The 15,807-nt window shown below is 33.5% G+C and overlaps 1 protein-coding gene across 3 annotated transcripts in view; it reads left to right on the top strand.

The window, feature by feature from the left end:
* The window catches only part of PIGA (phosphatidylinositol glycan anchor biosynthesis class A), a 37,068-nt gene that overhangs the window by 7,556 nt on the left and 13,705 nt on the right, over nucleotides 1-15,807 (top strand). For 2 of the 3 annotated variants that reach the window (XM_007500886.3, XM_001380946.4), the window contains exons 3-6: nucleotides 1,062-1,194; nucleotides 1,771-1,903; nucleotides 2,063-2,269; nucleotides 10,075-13,232. In XM_007500886.3, coding sequence (XP_007500948.1) covers nucleotides 1,062-1,194; nucleotides 1,771-1,903; nucleotides 2,063-2,269; nucleotides 10,075-10,341 — 740 coding nt within the window. In that variant the 3' untranslated portion in view covers nucleotides 10,342-13,232. Of the gene's footprint in view, nucleotides 1-1,061; nucleotides 1,195-1,770; nucleotides 1,904-2,062; nucleotides 2,270-10,074; nucleotides 13,233-15,807 lie in introns of those variants that run through there. The other variant, XM_007500887.3, reaches the window with a different exon arrangement.

Genomic DNA, 15,807 nt, shown 5'->3' with positions numbered 1-15,807 from the left:
CAAGGAATAATATTCTAAATTGACTAAATATAATTAAAAAAATAAAATAAATTTTAAAAAAAGGGAACCAAGACTGAATTGGTCTGGTCAACAGTTTCCTGTAGGACATTATACTGATTCTGACTTCAGAGTAAAACTTGGTTATCGTGTTTAATCTTACTGTCAAATGAATCTGATCAGGGATACTTTATAGAATGTGCCCATATTTGTGTTAAAAACTATCATATAGCTGTTCTTAGTTGGTGGCAATCAGATGAATTCCTTGTTCTTCTCATGACATGTCAGTATATTAATTTGATGGAGTAGAACCTTCACTTGAGAAAAATCTGACTTGAGGAGTAATAAGTTCATGTGTAGCAGAAAAGAATTCATTTGGACTTGCAAAGATAAGTAAACAGAATAAGGATAGGATAGGGACTCCTATCTTATGATTTCATTGATGTAGGGAACTCTCAATGAAGAAATTCCTTCTACTACTGCAGACAGTTGCCATGTGCTCTACAACTTAAAATCTTTAACAATTGTATAGAGAAGTGGTGTCAAATTCCCAATAGAAATGGAGGCCACCCTAGTGGGCCATATATTGACTTAGAAAACCATGTATTAAACTTATTTATTTTTTATTTTGTTAGATATTTCTCAGTTACATTTTAATTTGGTCCACTTCACATTGTTTGATACCTCTTCCCTAGAGTACTAAGATGATAAGTGACTTGTCCAGGGTAACAACATGTTTCAGAAGGGAAATTAGAACTGAGGTCTTCCTTTTTATTCACTTCATATTGCTGCTTCCTAACAATAACTTAATACTTTAAACATCTTTGTAATAGTTTTCAGAATTGAAAGACTTGTTATCATTTGTGAGCCAGTGGTAACTGGTGAGCAATATTACTTTTCTAGGGGATGGTCAAAAAGTGTGCTTTCTCCTTTTTTTCTGGAGGGTCTAATCAACACCCTATATGTAAGGGTTTGAATGATTCATTTTGAATAAGAAGCATAAAAAAGTTTTTCCTCCTAAAATTAACCTTTCATAACTTTTTTTAAAAATTTCATGTTCTTAGGGATTGATTTGCTTAGTGGGATAATACCTGAACTCTGTCAGAAATATCCAGATTTAAATTTCATAGTTGGAGGAGAAGGGCCAAAGAGAATCATTTTGGAAGAAGTACGGGAAAGATACCAACTACATGACAGGTACTGAGTAGTTCTTTATTCCACTGTGTAATAGTAAAATATTATGTAAAGAAGTTTAGCTAGTGAGCAGTATATTAGTTTTGCTTCCTTTCCCAATGGTAGATAGTTTCAAGACATCCTTGGAATCACATTTATCTTGAATTAAATTAATCTGTAAGAAGAAAAAAATATTTAAAGGATTACCTTTTTTTTTTTCTCACTGCCAACATAATTTTACATTTGGGAAAAGTAAGAATGAAATAATTGATTAGAAAAGTTTGCATTAATATTTAGAATGCCATTACCAAGTTAGCCCTAACATTTTAATTCGAAATAAGCAGTTAAAACATTATTTATATTTTCCCTCTTACTTTACAATGGTTGAAACTGTATGGTTAGCATAATAAACAGGGTAGGCTTTGCAAAGATTTTTTTTTTTTTTAGGTAAGATTTTTGATAGTCATTTTTTAACATTTAAAAAATCAAAATGAGGAAGAACTTGAGTAGAACTTGTGAAATAGTTTGTAAGTTAGAAACTGTACTTCCTTATTATTGCATATTGTTATCTTTCCTTCTCTATCCTTTTCTTAAATTCAGGGTGCGTCTTTTGGGAGCCTTGGAACACCAGGATGTTAGAGATGTCTTGGTTCAGGGACACATCTTTCTAAATACTTCTCTTACTGAGGCTTTCTGCATGGCAATTGTGGAAGCTGCAAGTTGTGGTTTACAGGTAAGAAAAGTTTGGGATCATTTGTTTTGCTTTGTTTTTCCTTTTTTGTATGTGGGTGAGAATCTGCTGTGTTGTATAGTACTTGGTTTTCTTTGCAATGTATCTGTTTCTGGAAGATGTGTATTATATTTTGACACATGTTGTTTTCTTGCCTTAAAGGTTGTAAGTACCAGGGTTGGTGGAATTCCTGAAGTATTGCCTGATAATCTTATCATTTTATGTGAACCATCAGTAAAATCTTTGTGCGATGGCTTAGAAAGAGCTATTTCACAGCAGAAGTCAGGAACATTGCCAGATCCAGAAAAAATTCATAACAAAGTAAAGACATTCTATACCTGGAGGAATGTTGCAGAGAGAACTGAAAAGGTAGGTAAATATCCTAAAATTACTAAGAATTGTCTGAGACATCAGCGAATGACTAAACTTGGGTTGTGGTGGATCTTTACTTGCTTTAACTTAATATAGAAATTTAAAATCTCTAGCTGCTTACATGACATCTAGCAATGGTTGTTTCATATTTTATAAAATGCAGTCAATATGAAATAAAAGACTTTGTAGGTTATTGGATTGTGCATTGAGAAAAACTTCTAGTTGAATCATGGAGTGTTAGAATCGGAACAGTTTTTGGAGATTAAATGGCTCATTAAGATCACAATACAATGCTATATCTTAAAATTTAAGTTAAAGTTTATAAAACACTGCTTCACAGAAATCTTTTCAGGTAGTTAATCCAAATATAATTATTCTCATTTTGCAAATGAGAAAACTGAGACTGGCTGATGATTTCCCCATAGTTATAGCTATAACTAGTAAACTCTGGAGTCAGCATTTGTCTCTGTGTCTCCTGAATCCAAGTCTGGCACTCTTCCTGACACAGTGAGGAAACCCAAACTGAGAGGAGGCCAGATATAAAAGTTGTATGATTTGTCAACTGGTTCTTTTCCCACTGATTACCATTATTTGAAGACTATAGTTTTGATTCATATAGGCATAATGGATTTATAATGCAACTTAATATAACTATTATAATTTGTGTATTTCATGTAGAAAATACCTTGCAAAAATGAAATTTGGGTAAAATGCACATTTTTAAGCTAGGTGCTTTGGATATAAAGATAAATACTAAAAATCTCTCCTTAAAGAATTAATGTTCTACTTGGAATTCATAACATGTTTACAAAAAAGTATACTACAGAGTAATTTGAGGAGGAAGATAGCACTGGGGATCAGGAAAGACTTCACAGAGCAAGTATGAACTATGAAGGAAAACAAAGATTCTTTTTTTTTTTTAAAACCCTTACCTTCCATCTTAGAATCAATAATGTGTATTGGTTATAAGGCAGAAGAGTGGTAAGAGCTAGGCAATGGGGGTCAAGTGACTTGCCCAGGGTCACACAGCTAGGAAATGTCGGAGGCTAAATTTGAACCTCCCATCTCTAGGCCTGGCTCTCAATCCACTGAGCCACCGAACTGCCCCCCAAAACAAGGATTCTTAAAGTCATGGATGAGGAAGGAGCACATTTCAGGCACGAAATATATTAATTTATGGAAACAGGAGAGAGAATCTCAACTTTCATGAGAAATTCTAATTTGGTTAGAATATAGAATTTGTGAAGGAAAGTGTATTAAATAAGTTAAAGCCAAGTTGTGGATTGTTTTAAAAGCTATACATTTTATCCTAGAGGAAATAAGAATCTGTTGATGAATTTTGAGCAAGAAAGTATACGTATTCATATCTGTACCTTAGGATTCAACATTTTAAACATTTTATCAAGCACCTACTTTGTACCAGACACTGTATTAAGTATTGGGAGATACAAAAAGGGGCAAAAGACAGTCTTTGCCCTCAAGGAGTTTGCAGTTTAATTGAGGAGACAAAATGCAAACATAAGTAGAAAGCAAGCTATACATAGAATAAAAGGAAATAATTAATAGAGGAGTTAGGGAAGACTTCCAGTAAAAGATGGAATTTTAGTTGGGACTTAAGGGAAGACAGGGAACTCAGCAGTCAGAGTGGAGGAGAGAGAACATTTCAGGTAGGAGAGACAGTCAGAAAGCATGCCAAAACTGAGAACTGAAGTGTCTTGTTGCTGAAATAGTTAACCTGTGTCACTTGATCAAAGGCTAGGTGGAAAGGAGTAAAGTCTAAGAAGATTGGAGAGGTTGGAGGGGACTGGATTATGAAGAGCTCTGACTCTCAAAGCATTTTGTAGTTGCTCCTGGAGGCAGTGGGAACCCCTGGATTTTGTTGGAGCATTGGGGAAGGCACTGGGCAGTGGCATGATCAAACTTATACTTTAGGAAAATCAGTTAGTGACTGAATGGAGCTTGGAGTGGAATGAAGTGAGAGAGAATTGAGACAGGTAGACCCACTATCAGGTTATTGCAATAATTCAAGAGTGAGTTAATAAGGGCATTAGAATGGTGGCAGTATCAGGGGAGACAAGGGGAACACATTCAGGAGATGTTGCAAACATGAAATCAAAACCTCACATCCAAAAAGCAGAAAAGTAGAAATAGTAAATACATCCTTTTTAGACCATGATGCAATAAAAATTACATTCACTAAAGGGAAAACATGTGGAAATATTGATTGGAAATTAAATTATCTAATTGTAAAGAATGAGTGGAATGAAGAACAAATCACAGAAGCAATCAATAGTTTCATCAAAGGGAATGGGACAATATACCAAAACTTATGGGATGAAGTCAGAGCAATAGTGTATATCTCTTAAGTGCTTACATCAATAAAATAGAGAAAGCAGATCAATGAATTGGGTATGCAACTAAAAAAATATAAAAAGAACAAATTAAAAAGCCCCAGTTAAATGCCAAATTGGAAATCCTGAAAATCAAAGGAGAGATTTAATGAAACAAAGTAAGAAAACCATTGAACTAATAATAAGACTAGGAGCTGATTTTATGGGAGGAAGAAACAATAAACTAAATAAATCATTGGTTAATTTCATTAAAAAAATCAAATTATCATTATCAAAAAAGAATAGGGTAAATTCACCATAAGTGAAGAGAAAGTTAAAACAATTACCAGGAGTGTTTTTAATAATTATGTGCCAGTAAATCTAATAATCTCAGTGAAATTTACAAATACAAATGGCCCAGATTAACAGAAGAAGAAATAGTATACTTTAATAATTTTATCTTAGAAAAAGAAATTGAATGTAACCAGGAATGAACTCCCTAAGAAAAATCCCCAGGACCAGATAGATTCACAAATTAATTCTACTAAACATGTGAAGAACAATAAATTCCAGTATTATATAAACTACATGTCAAAATAGGCAAAGAAAGAATACTACCAAATTCCTTTTATGACAAAATCATGCTGTTACTTAAGCCAGGAGGAGCAAAAACAGAGAAAAAATACTGTAGACTAATTTCCCTAATGCATATAAAATGCATAAATTTTAAACATTTACTAATATTTATTTGCAAGATTACAGCAGTATATATTTGTGATATAACAAAGATCAAAGATTATAACCAGGTAGAATTTATACCAGAAATGCTGGGCTTGTTCAATCTTAGAAAAACTATCAGCATAGTTGACCATATCAATAATAAAAACCACAGTTATAGAATTATTTCAATAGATGCAGAAAATGCTTTTGACAAAATATAGCACTAGAAAGAATAATAAAAGCTTTCCTTAAAATGAAAAGTAGTACCTTTGTAAAACCATATGCAAATATTATATTTAAAGGGGATAAGGCAGTGATGGTGAACCTTTTAGAGACTGAGTGCCCAAACTGTAACCCTCATGCTGAATGTGAGCCTTACCTTAGACAGGGGAGGGAGGAAGCACTCCCATTGGGCTGCTGGACAAAGGAGCAGGTGAAGTGAGAAATGTCCTCAAGTTTGTGTGGTGAGGGGGAGGAGAGCAGCCTCCTCTGGCATGTGTCCCTTAGGTTTGCCAATATGGGGATAAAGTAATAGCCTTCCAGATATAATAGAATACTTAGAGAATAAACTAAAAATCTAGTTGAAATAATTAAAAGCTTTAGCAGTGTTGCAGGATATAAAATAAGGTCACATAAATCATCAACATTTGCATATATTACTAACAGAATCTAGCAGGAAGAGATATAAAGAGAAATTCCATTTAAAATAATTGTAGGCAATATAAAAAATTTAAGAGTCCTTCTGCCAAGACAAACCTATGAACTATCTAATCACAATTATAAAACACTTCACACAAAGTTCTATTTAAACAGTTGTGAAGAAATGTTAATTGTTTATGGGTAGACTGAGCCAGTATAAAAAAAAATGATAATTCTACCTAAATAAATTTACTTTGTGATATACCAATCAAATTATTTCATAGAATTAGAAAAAATAAAACATTCATCTGGAAGAACACAACTACTAAGAGAATCAATGAAAAAAAAATGTAAAGGAAGGTGACCAGATAGATCTCAAAGTATTACAAAGCAATAATCATCAAAACAATCTGGTACTGCTTAAGAAATAGAATAGTGGATCACAGGAATAGATTAGATATATAATATAAGTAGTAAATTACAATAGTAATCTAATGTTTGATAAACACAAAAAATCTAAACTTGGGACAAGAACTCATTATTTGATGAAAGTTGCTGGGAAAGCTAGAAAGCAGTTTTGCAGAAACTAGGGAAAACCAGCATCTTAACCCTTATGTCATAGTATGGTCTAAATAGTTAAATGATTTAGAAATAAAGAGTGATATCATAAGCATATTAGCAACGAATGGAACATTTTACCTTTCAGATCTGTAAATAAGGGAAGAATTTGTGACCAAACAAGATAGAGAGCATTATGGGATATAAAATGGTTAATGTTGATTACACTAAAATAAAAAGATTTTGCCCAAACAAAAGCAATGGAGCCAAAATTAGAAGGAAAGCAGGAAACTAGAAGAAAAATTTTAGTAAGTTTCTCTAATAATGACCTCATTTGTCAAAGAGAGAACTGAGTCAGATTTATAAAAATATGAGTCATTCCTCAATTGATAAATGGACAAAAGATATGAACAGGCAACTTTTATAAGAATTCAAAACCAATTTGTAGTTGGATTTAAAAATGCTCTAAATCACAATTGATTAGAGAAGTATAAATTAAAAGAACTCTGAGGTACGACCTATCAGATTGGCTAATGACAGAAAAGAAAAATGACAAATGTTGAAGGGGATTTGGAAAAATTGGGACATTAATGCATTATTGGTAGGGTTGTGAACTAGTTGAGCCATTCTGGAGAACAATTTGGAACTATACACAAATATAAAACTGAACATAGCCTTTGACCCAGTAGTAAGTCTCTATTTCAAAGATAAAGAAAAAGGGAAAGAACCTATTTGTACAAAAATATTTGTAGCAGCTCTCTTTTTTTGATGACAAAGAATTGGAAACTGAGGAAGTGTTCATCAGTTGGGGAATACGCTAAATAAATTGTGGTATATGATTGTAATAGTATACTATTATGCTATAAGAAATGACAAGCAGGATGGTTTGAGAAACACCTGGAGAAACTGATATAAACTGATACAAAGTGAAGTGAACAGAACCGGGAGAACATTATACATAGTAAAAGCAATATTGTTTAGTGATCAATTGTGAATTACTCAGTTATTCTGAACAATAGAGTGATCCAAGACAATTCCAAAAAACTTAAGATGAAAAAGTGCTATCCATCTCTGGAGAACTAATGGAATCTGAATGCAGATCAAAGCATACTTTTTAAACTTTATTTTTGTTTTTTGGTCTGCATTTTCTTTTGCAACATGACTAATATGGAAATATGTTTTGTATGATTTCACATACATAATCTATATCAAATTACTTGCCTTCTCATGGAGGGGAGAGGTGAAGGAGAAAGAGAATTTGGATCTCAAAATTTTAAGCAATTAATATATTAAAATATTCTTACAGATAATTGAGAAAAAATAAAATAAGAGAGATTTAAAAAAATTTTTAAAGGTGAAATCAACAGTTCTTTCCCCATATTGAATATGGGAGGGTGGTGAGAGATCGTGAAGAATATAGGATGCTTCCTTGGTTGTGAGCCTGTGGGAATGGCAGGATCATGTTGCCCTCTACAGTAATAGAGAAAGGATAAAAGGGTGGGGGAAGGGTAATGAATTCTGTTTTGGACATACAGAGTTTAAGATGTCAATTGGGACATCCAGTTCAGAATGTCTGAAAGGCAGGTGGAGATGGGAGCTTAGAAATCACCTGAGAGATCGGGGCAAGATAAGTAGATTTGAGAATCGTCATCATAGAAATGATCCTTACACCCATCGGAAATGATGAGATCACCAGGAGAAGTAATAGAGAGGAAGAAGAGAGGAGGACCCAGTTGATAATCCTGAAAGATACCTAATTAGAGGGCATGTTCTGGAGGAGGAACCAGTAAATGAGACACAAGGAGTAGTCATATAGGGAGGAGGAATACCAGGAGAGAGTAGTGTCTCAAAAACCTAAAGATCAAGGAGGAGAGAGATTATTTTGACAGCTATGTGGAAGATTGATTGAAGAATGATTGAATTGATTGAGAAATTGATTGAAGAATGGAGAGTTGAAGAAGAGGGTCAATTAGATTATTATAATAATTCAACAAATATTTAAGAAGTTATTTGATACAGAGCACTTAAAGAAAAAAGAAAGAAACCATTCCTGCTTTCAAGAGCTTTCAAGGAGCTTTCCAGTCAATTGGCCCCAAGGAAGGAGTAGAGAGAGAACACAATCATATACATAGATAGATAGATAGATAGATAGATAGATAGATAGATAGATAGATAGATAGATAGATAGATAGATAGATAGATAGATATGGTACTTAACAATTAGTTTTAAGAGGGAAGGGATATTAACTTATGGGGAAATTAGGAAAGGCTTCTACTAGGACATGGCCTCCTTGGCCTCAGCTGTGCTTTGAAGGAAGCTAGGGAGTCTCTAAAGTTAGAAGTCTTTAGGGCAGAGTATTCCATATGTAACAAACCCATTTGGGCAAAGTTCTGTGGTTGAAGATGAAACACAGCTTATATGGAACAATTAGTAGGCCATTTTGACTGGTATAGAGAATTGAACTAAGACTGGAAATTTAGGTGTGAAACATTGTGGACAATTATAAATGCCAGACTGAACATTTTGTATCTTATTCTTAGAGGCAAAATCAAAAACTGGATTTTCGTGGAGAGAAAAGGAATGACATGGTCATATCTCTGTTTTAGAAGTATCATTTTGGCAGCAAAGTAGAGGATGGCTTGGAGAGGGAAGGAAGAGACCAATTAGGAGCCTTTTGCAGTAGTCTAGCTAAGCAGAGATGAGGGCCTGAACCAGGGTCAACAGAAATAGAGTCATTTGGAGGAAAATGTAACCATATCAACTGAAGTATAAAACACTTCTGTGCTTTCTTGCACTTAAATGCTAAATTTTTTTTTTGTTATTTACATTTTCTTCATAAGAATTTTAATTATGTAATCATTAAAATCACTATTTTTGCTTATTTATATTTAGAATGAATCTGTTTCTGCTCGAAAAATATTATAGACTATCTTATAATTGCAAAAAGTTCAAAGTTGTATATACTCATTTTTTTATACTACCAAAAAATAAATGTTCAGTTTTTTGTCTAGTTATAGCTTACTTACATTTGCCATACTTTTTCTGTAGTTAAGGTGAGAAATCTTTTTTTTTCCCTCACTTTGTTACTCAAAACTACACTAGAAAGCTGGCCCCAGTCAGATACTGGTGATGTTCAGTTTATCTGCCACCTACCACTGCTTTCTTATACTTGTCTTGTGTCCTTCTGCTCCATCTGTGCCTTGAAGAACATGCTGTATGTCTGTCCTGTCACCACAGATGATACAAGGAAGTGGTGTCTTAGCAGAGACCTTTTATCTGGTCAGGGACAACCCAATGTGTGCAGAAAGCATGGGTGCACCATGATGGGCGTCTAGCCCTTCCGCCCCTGCCTGATGAAGGCACTGTAACCTTCTTTCTGTATTCTTAGTTGCCAGCAGCTGGTGACCCAGTCTTCTCCAGTCAGAGCAATGAGCCCCATCAGAGCAAACAAACATTAAGCATCTGTGTATCTTCATGTACTGAGTTTATGGGAAGATAAGTGCCCACTGACTTGGAGGCTTCCACACCATAATTTACTCTTCTTACTCTTCTAGGTGTACGACAGAGTGTCTAGGGAAGTCGTTTTACCAATGGACAAGCGACTGAACAGGCTGATCTCTCACTGTGGCCCAGTGACTGGCTGCACCTTTGCTTTGTTGGCCGTGTTAAACTTCCTCTTCCTCATTTTCCTGAGGTGGCTAACTCCTGATTCTATCATTGATATTGCAGTTGATGCCACAGGACCAAATGGGGCCTGGACCCAGCAGTATTCTTATAGTAAAAAGGGGGAAGAAAATAAAGAGATTTCAGAATCAAGGTAGAAAGAAGCCTACTTTTCAAGATTTTAAATATTTCAACAATTCTTCCAAAATAGTTTAAAATAACCTTCCTTTTTTATATTAGTTTAGAAATTTATGCTACCTCCAATTCACACTATGTTTGATTTTGAGTGTCAAGATCCTGAACTTATGCAATTTCCTGGAATGAAAAACTTTTTGCACTTGCTTAAAATTCAGAAGGGAAATTTTTGAGCTACTCAGGTGTAAAACTTTCAAGACTATGGAATTCACTGTAGCAGTGGTATTTTAAGATTATACTTTGGGGGCTTATGGGCACTGATGGGCCATGTTCATTATTATCTGGAGTTTCTTTGCCAATTTTTATTTTTGTTCTTTTTAATATGAATTTGAAATTCATAAAACACTTACAGAATTTGCTTGATGTAAGTATTTAAAATGCAGTACTTACAGCATATGTACTGAATATATTCAGTAAGCATTAACTCTTTAACCATTGAGTAAAATGGGCACTTTGATTGGTAAAGCAATATTTGTTGAGCACAGGTTGTGTGCTGAGCACTGTACTAGATACTTCCCATAAGGACCACTGGGATCATTTACTAGCATAGTAGTAATTTACTAATGGTACTGAAAAATAGCATGCCTCCAAATGTTTATCATGTCCCAGAATAGCCATCTTGATCTCAGTAAATTGCTAACAAGATGAATAATTTCTTTATATTGTTAGGCACTCATTTAGGCAGTGCCTATGTCTTTTGTTTGTGTTTTTATAAATTTTATTTAAAGTTGGCCATGAGTTTCAAATGAAATTTGAAAAGCTAGTATATGGATTTTTGTCTTTCTGGAAATGCTAAATCAAAAATGAAGAGTAAGATGCTACTTTTGCTTTTAAATGTTTATTAAATATTTATTTAATATTTAAATGTAAATATTAAATAAATATTTTTAGGGACCGATATCACTGTTTCACATAGGGCAGAGGCATACTCCACTAGCTTTCATGTATAACTTAGTCCTTTTTCTACAGATGACTCAATTTTAATGTCTTCTGCAGAATTTAGAGGTTATTCCAAAGATGGTGATAATTATGACCATCTGCAGTGCTACACATTTAATTGTAGTCATTTAGACTTCTCTTCCTTTATGATCTTGTTTACATTTGAATAAATACTTTGAATGGTAGTAGTTCAATAGTTTTTTTCCTCTGGAATTTTTGGTTCTCAACAAATACAAACCGAAAATTGTCAGGAGATAGTCACTGTGTTGATGGATGTGGCCCATTATAATAGAAGCCTCAGAGCCATGGGTTTCTTAACCCCAACCATCCCTCTAATCTATATTGTTAATTTAGTGAACATTCCTTTGAAAACTTGAGAAGTTTGACATTAAAGAGGTGATGCACTTGTGTTGACTTTGACTCAGCATTCTGGCTGTGTACCAGATATTTTCAGAACTTTTCTTAATGATAGAACTCAAAAGTTCTGATGGTTTTTGTGTCAGTATCTTATGCTGTGAATATTTTGACTTCTAGTCCATTGTAGTATAAAAGGAATATACTGTATTTTGTTTTTACCAGAATGGGTTTGATGAAAAGACTATTATGAAATCTTGAAATTAGGTGTGTTTTTTTTTCTTTTGTTGAAGAAAAGTATTGATCTTGGTTTTAAGAAACTATCTAAAAGTCTTGACATTGAAATTTCCTTTTATAGAACATGTTGGATGGCATGAATATGAAATGTGTGTCAGTATATTGGGGAGAATTGTTGAGAAAATGTTGAATTTTAGTTTATTGATCCCACTAAACAACTTAGAAAAATCTTTCCCCTACCATTTCCTTTTGAATCACTCTTTAAAATTGCTAAGCATTCATGCCTTAAATTAATGTAGAGAAAACTTAAATTCACAGTTTCTTAACATGCTAAACATTGGAAATTAAAATAATTTTTCTTGGGTTTCTTCTTTTAAAGACTTATGAAAGAAATGAAACTTTTCTTCTCTTTTTAATTTGCATTTCTTGAGCTTCCCAAATAGACTTTTTTAACCTTGTTAAGATTGCACTGATCAGTACCTAGAAACAATATTATATTGCTCCTCTACTTATTTTGGCAGTGTAAAAAAAATAGTTGTCTTGTATATTGGAGAAGTTAATCTAAAATTTGCTCAATGAAAAAAATATACTATATTTAAAAGTTTTTTAACCAAAAGCAACTCCTTGTTTTGCCAAAAACTAAGTAGTTCAAAATGAGAAATCTCTTTTCTAATATTGTTAGATGTTCATTTGTTAGTTAGGAAAGCTCCTTAAATGAGTTATGCAACACATTTCTTCTAGTCATGTTGAGTAGCAGGTTCTAACTTGTATCTGCATTCCCTGCCTCAAACAAGTGCTAATGTTCTTTTACAACAGAAATTTATTCCATGGGATGGAAAATATTTTCTTGGGTTTTTTAAGTACATTATTGCTCTATCATGTGAGATATTTTAAGAGGAATTTGTATTTAAGCTTAGTTCACATAAGTTGAGCTTTTTTATACTTTTTTTTTCCTGAAGAAGATGCTATAGGTAGGACTGAGTGAGAACCTGACTTATTACAAATGAATTAGATTTAGATTTGTAAAATTTTTCTAATTATAGAAAGGATGCTTTGGAGCAAAAATTAAAATAAAAAAATAACAGAGCCAGTTTAGGCATTAAAACACCATACTGTACATAATTATGCACGCTTATTTTCCACCAAAATATTTGTTTGCCATTGTACAGATTTGTGCTTACTTTTACAAAGTATTTTTAAAAGCCTCCACAGTATTCATTTATTTCTCTATCCGTTCTCAAGAAAATTTAGATGGACTAACATTAAACTATATTGTGTCTAGGTTTTCCAATGAAATTATGAAAATTAAAGTTTTTATAAAGAATGTGTGTTAGTGTTTATTTTTTCTTCAGAATTTGTGTTAACATTTTATTTGTTTTAGCATTAATTCAGTTTGTACTCCATTACCTATTTTCCTTATGTTTGTAGGCTATTTAATTTTTAAAAATTTAATATTTTTTCTATGAAAATTGGATACTTTTAAAACCTACTTTATTTTAACATGTTCTCCCACAGAAATATATTCTTTCTGTTATGACAAAGAAGATCCCTTAGAAATATGATAACCAGGGACTGTTTAATCCCCAATATTCCATCATTTTAGCATAATATAGATTAAGATTTTTAACCCTTCCTAGTATGTGAAATGTAGAACATTATGACTGTGAATGCATATAAAGACCCAAACAAAAAACTAACATCATCATTCATTTTTAACATTGAAAGGTTTTAGTTTGATTCCCCTCCCCCCCCAATGGACGGCATTGTTCACCCGAAAGCAATCTTTTAAAAAGATTTTAGAGAGGCAAGATACACATGAAAAGACAATTCAAATCAGTGTTCATATTGTTGTTCAGTGGTTTTGGTTGTGTTCAACTCTTTGTGACTCCCATTTGTGGTCTTCTTGGCAGAGATATTGGAGTGGTTTGCCATTTCCTTCTCCAACTCATTTTACAGATGAAAAACTCACAAGAACCTATGTTAAGTGACTTGCCCAGAGTCACACAGTGTCTAAATCCAGATTTGAACTTGGATCTTAATGACTTCAGGTGTGGTCCAGGCTTCAAAAACATAACTGGGTACAATGGAAACTTCAAAGGATTGTGAGGAAAGTTACATATGAACTCATGATAAATGGTGAATTACTATTATAACTAGTAAAGAATTGTTACAAGGGAATCACTTTAAAAGACTGATATATATTAATTTAAGGTCGCCAAGGAATCAGCTATGTAATTCCTAAATGAAAAACTCAAGTCAGCCGTCAGCCCTTTTTGGAGTTTAATTACAATAGGAGCAAGAAAGGAATTAGAGATATATATAGAGAGAGAGAAAAGGGGAGAGAAGGGAATAGGGCTTAAATACCCCTTCTGTTTAGGCTGGGCCAAAAGGCCCAAGCCCTTAGATAGCTGGGGCAAAGAAAAGAAATCAGTCCCTATTACTCACGTGTCCAAAATGGAGAAACAGTCTCAGAGGCCCCCACCTTCAGCTTCCTTCAGAGCAAGCTTCCTCAGAGCCCAGGAACCACACCGACCAAACTCAATCCCCCCTCCCGAGTCTCCAGACCCTCCTATCTTTAAGGACACCATCCAAGTTGCCTCCCCTCAGTCCTCACATCTACCAATCACTCTTCATCAATTTCCCTGTCAATGGAGGCTCTCGCTTAACCCAGGACCGCCCAGAGGTTTCTGGCTTTTGCACATGTCTGTTGAAGGTCATATTTTTCAAATGATTAAATCTATACTCCTTTGCTACAGCCCTTTCTAAATCCTGTTAACTTGAGTATGGTAGAGATTGGAATAATTAAATTTTGATCTAGGCTGCAGCCCTTACTCAATCCTATTAGGACTGAATAGGGTGGAGTATCTCCATTGTATCAATTCTAAAATCAATCAAGACTCAAAGAAATTCCTGTTCTATGCTTAAGCATAGGTCAAAGTCCTTTCCATTGTTCAGCAAAGGGTTTCTGTCCTAAAGTAATCTTAAGAAGGGAAGAGAAGGAACCTCCCATGCCAATGGAGTTCCCATTCCAATAGACTATCAGTAAGAAATTTTCCAAGTATGAAATATCCCAATGGTGAAATTTTCAACAATTATAAGTCTAAGGAAATTTGAGGTTTACAATCCCCCCTGATGATCATTGGGAGAATAGTCTCCCCATTGATCATTTAACATAATCATTTTGTAGTTCTAAATTCACTTCTAACTAAAGATATACACAATATTCAATTTTCTAAGAGAAATTAGAATAGTGAGAGAGGAAATAGAAAAGAAAAGAAAGCAAAACCAATGTTTGCTAGGCGCATTGACAGAAAGCCAAATTAGGGGCAGTCCCTTTTGGCATAAATGTTACAATAAATGTTCAATCAAAAGTTCAGTCCAATCAATCACATCCAAAGTTCATTCTTGATCTTCTTGATGAAGTGTAGGTTTTTGGCATCTTTCTGCAACAGTTCATTCTCTGGATATAAAAGTTTCAAGCTTCTTTCTTGAAGATCTTTTCTCGAACAAAATCAAAATCTTTGAAAATTTTTTATAACAGTAAAATCTTAAACAAAAGTCTTGGATTTTTATAAAAATAAAATCTCAAACAAAAAAAATTCAAAAATTCTTAAGATTTTAAATTAAAATACAATCCCCCCTGAAGTAAGTATTAAAAAAAAATATCAAGTTTAGCTCAGAATGCAATGTTCAGTTATGGGGTTGTATGTGTCAATTATCAAAAGAATAGAAAAAATAATCAAAAACATAAGAAAAACTCAAAATAGACCTTGTATAGGTCCAATTTAAAGTAATTTCTATCCCACAAGTATGTAGGACAGAATGCAGTAATATTTCACTTAGCCATTTGTAGCCAAGACTACAGGAAGTTGCCATAATATAAGAAGAAAAGAATTAGA

This window comes from Monodelphis domestica, chromosome 8 (genome assembly GCF_027887165.1).
Source record: "Monodelphis domestica isolate mMonDom1 chromosome 8, mMonDom1.pri, whole genome shotgun sequence".
NCBI classification, from domain to species: domain Eukaryota; kingdom Metazoa; phylum Chordata; class Mammalia; order Didelphimorphia; family Didelphidae; genus Monodelphis; species Monodelphis domestica.
Note: the sequence above shows the minus strand (reverse complement) of the source record. Positions and strands in the feature narration are given on the sequence as shown.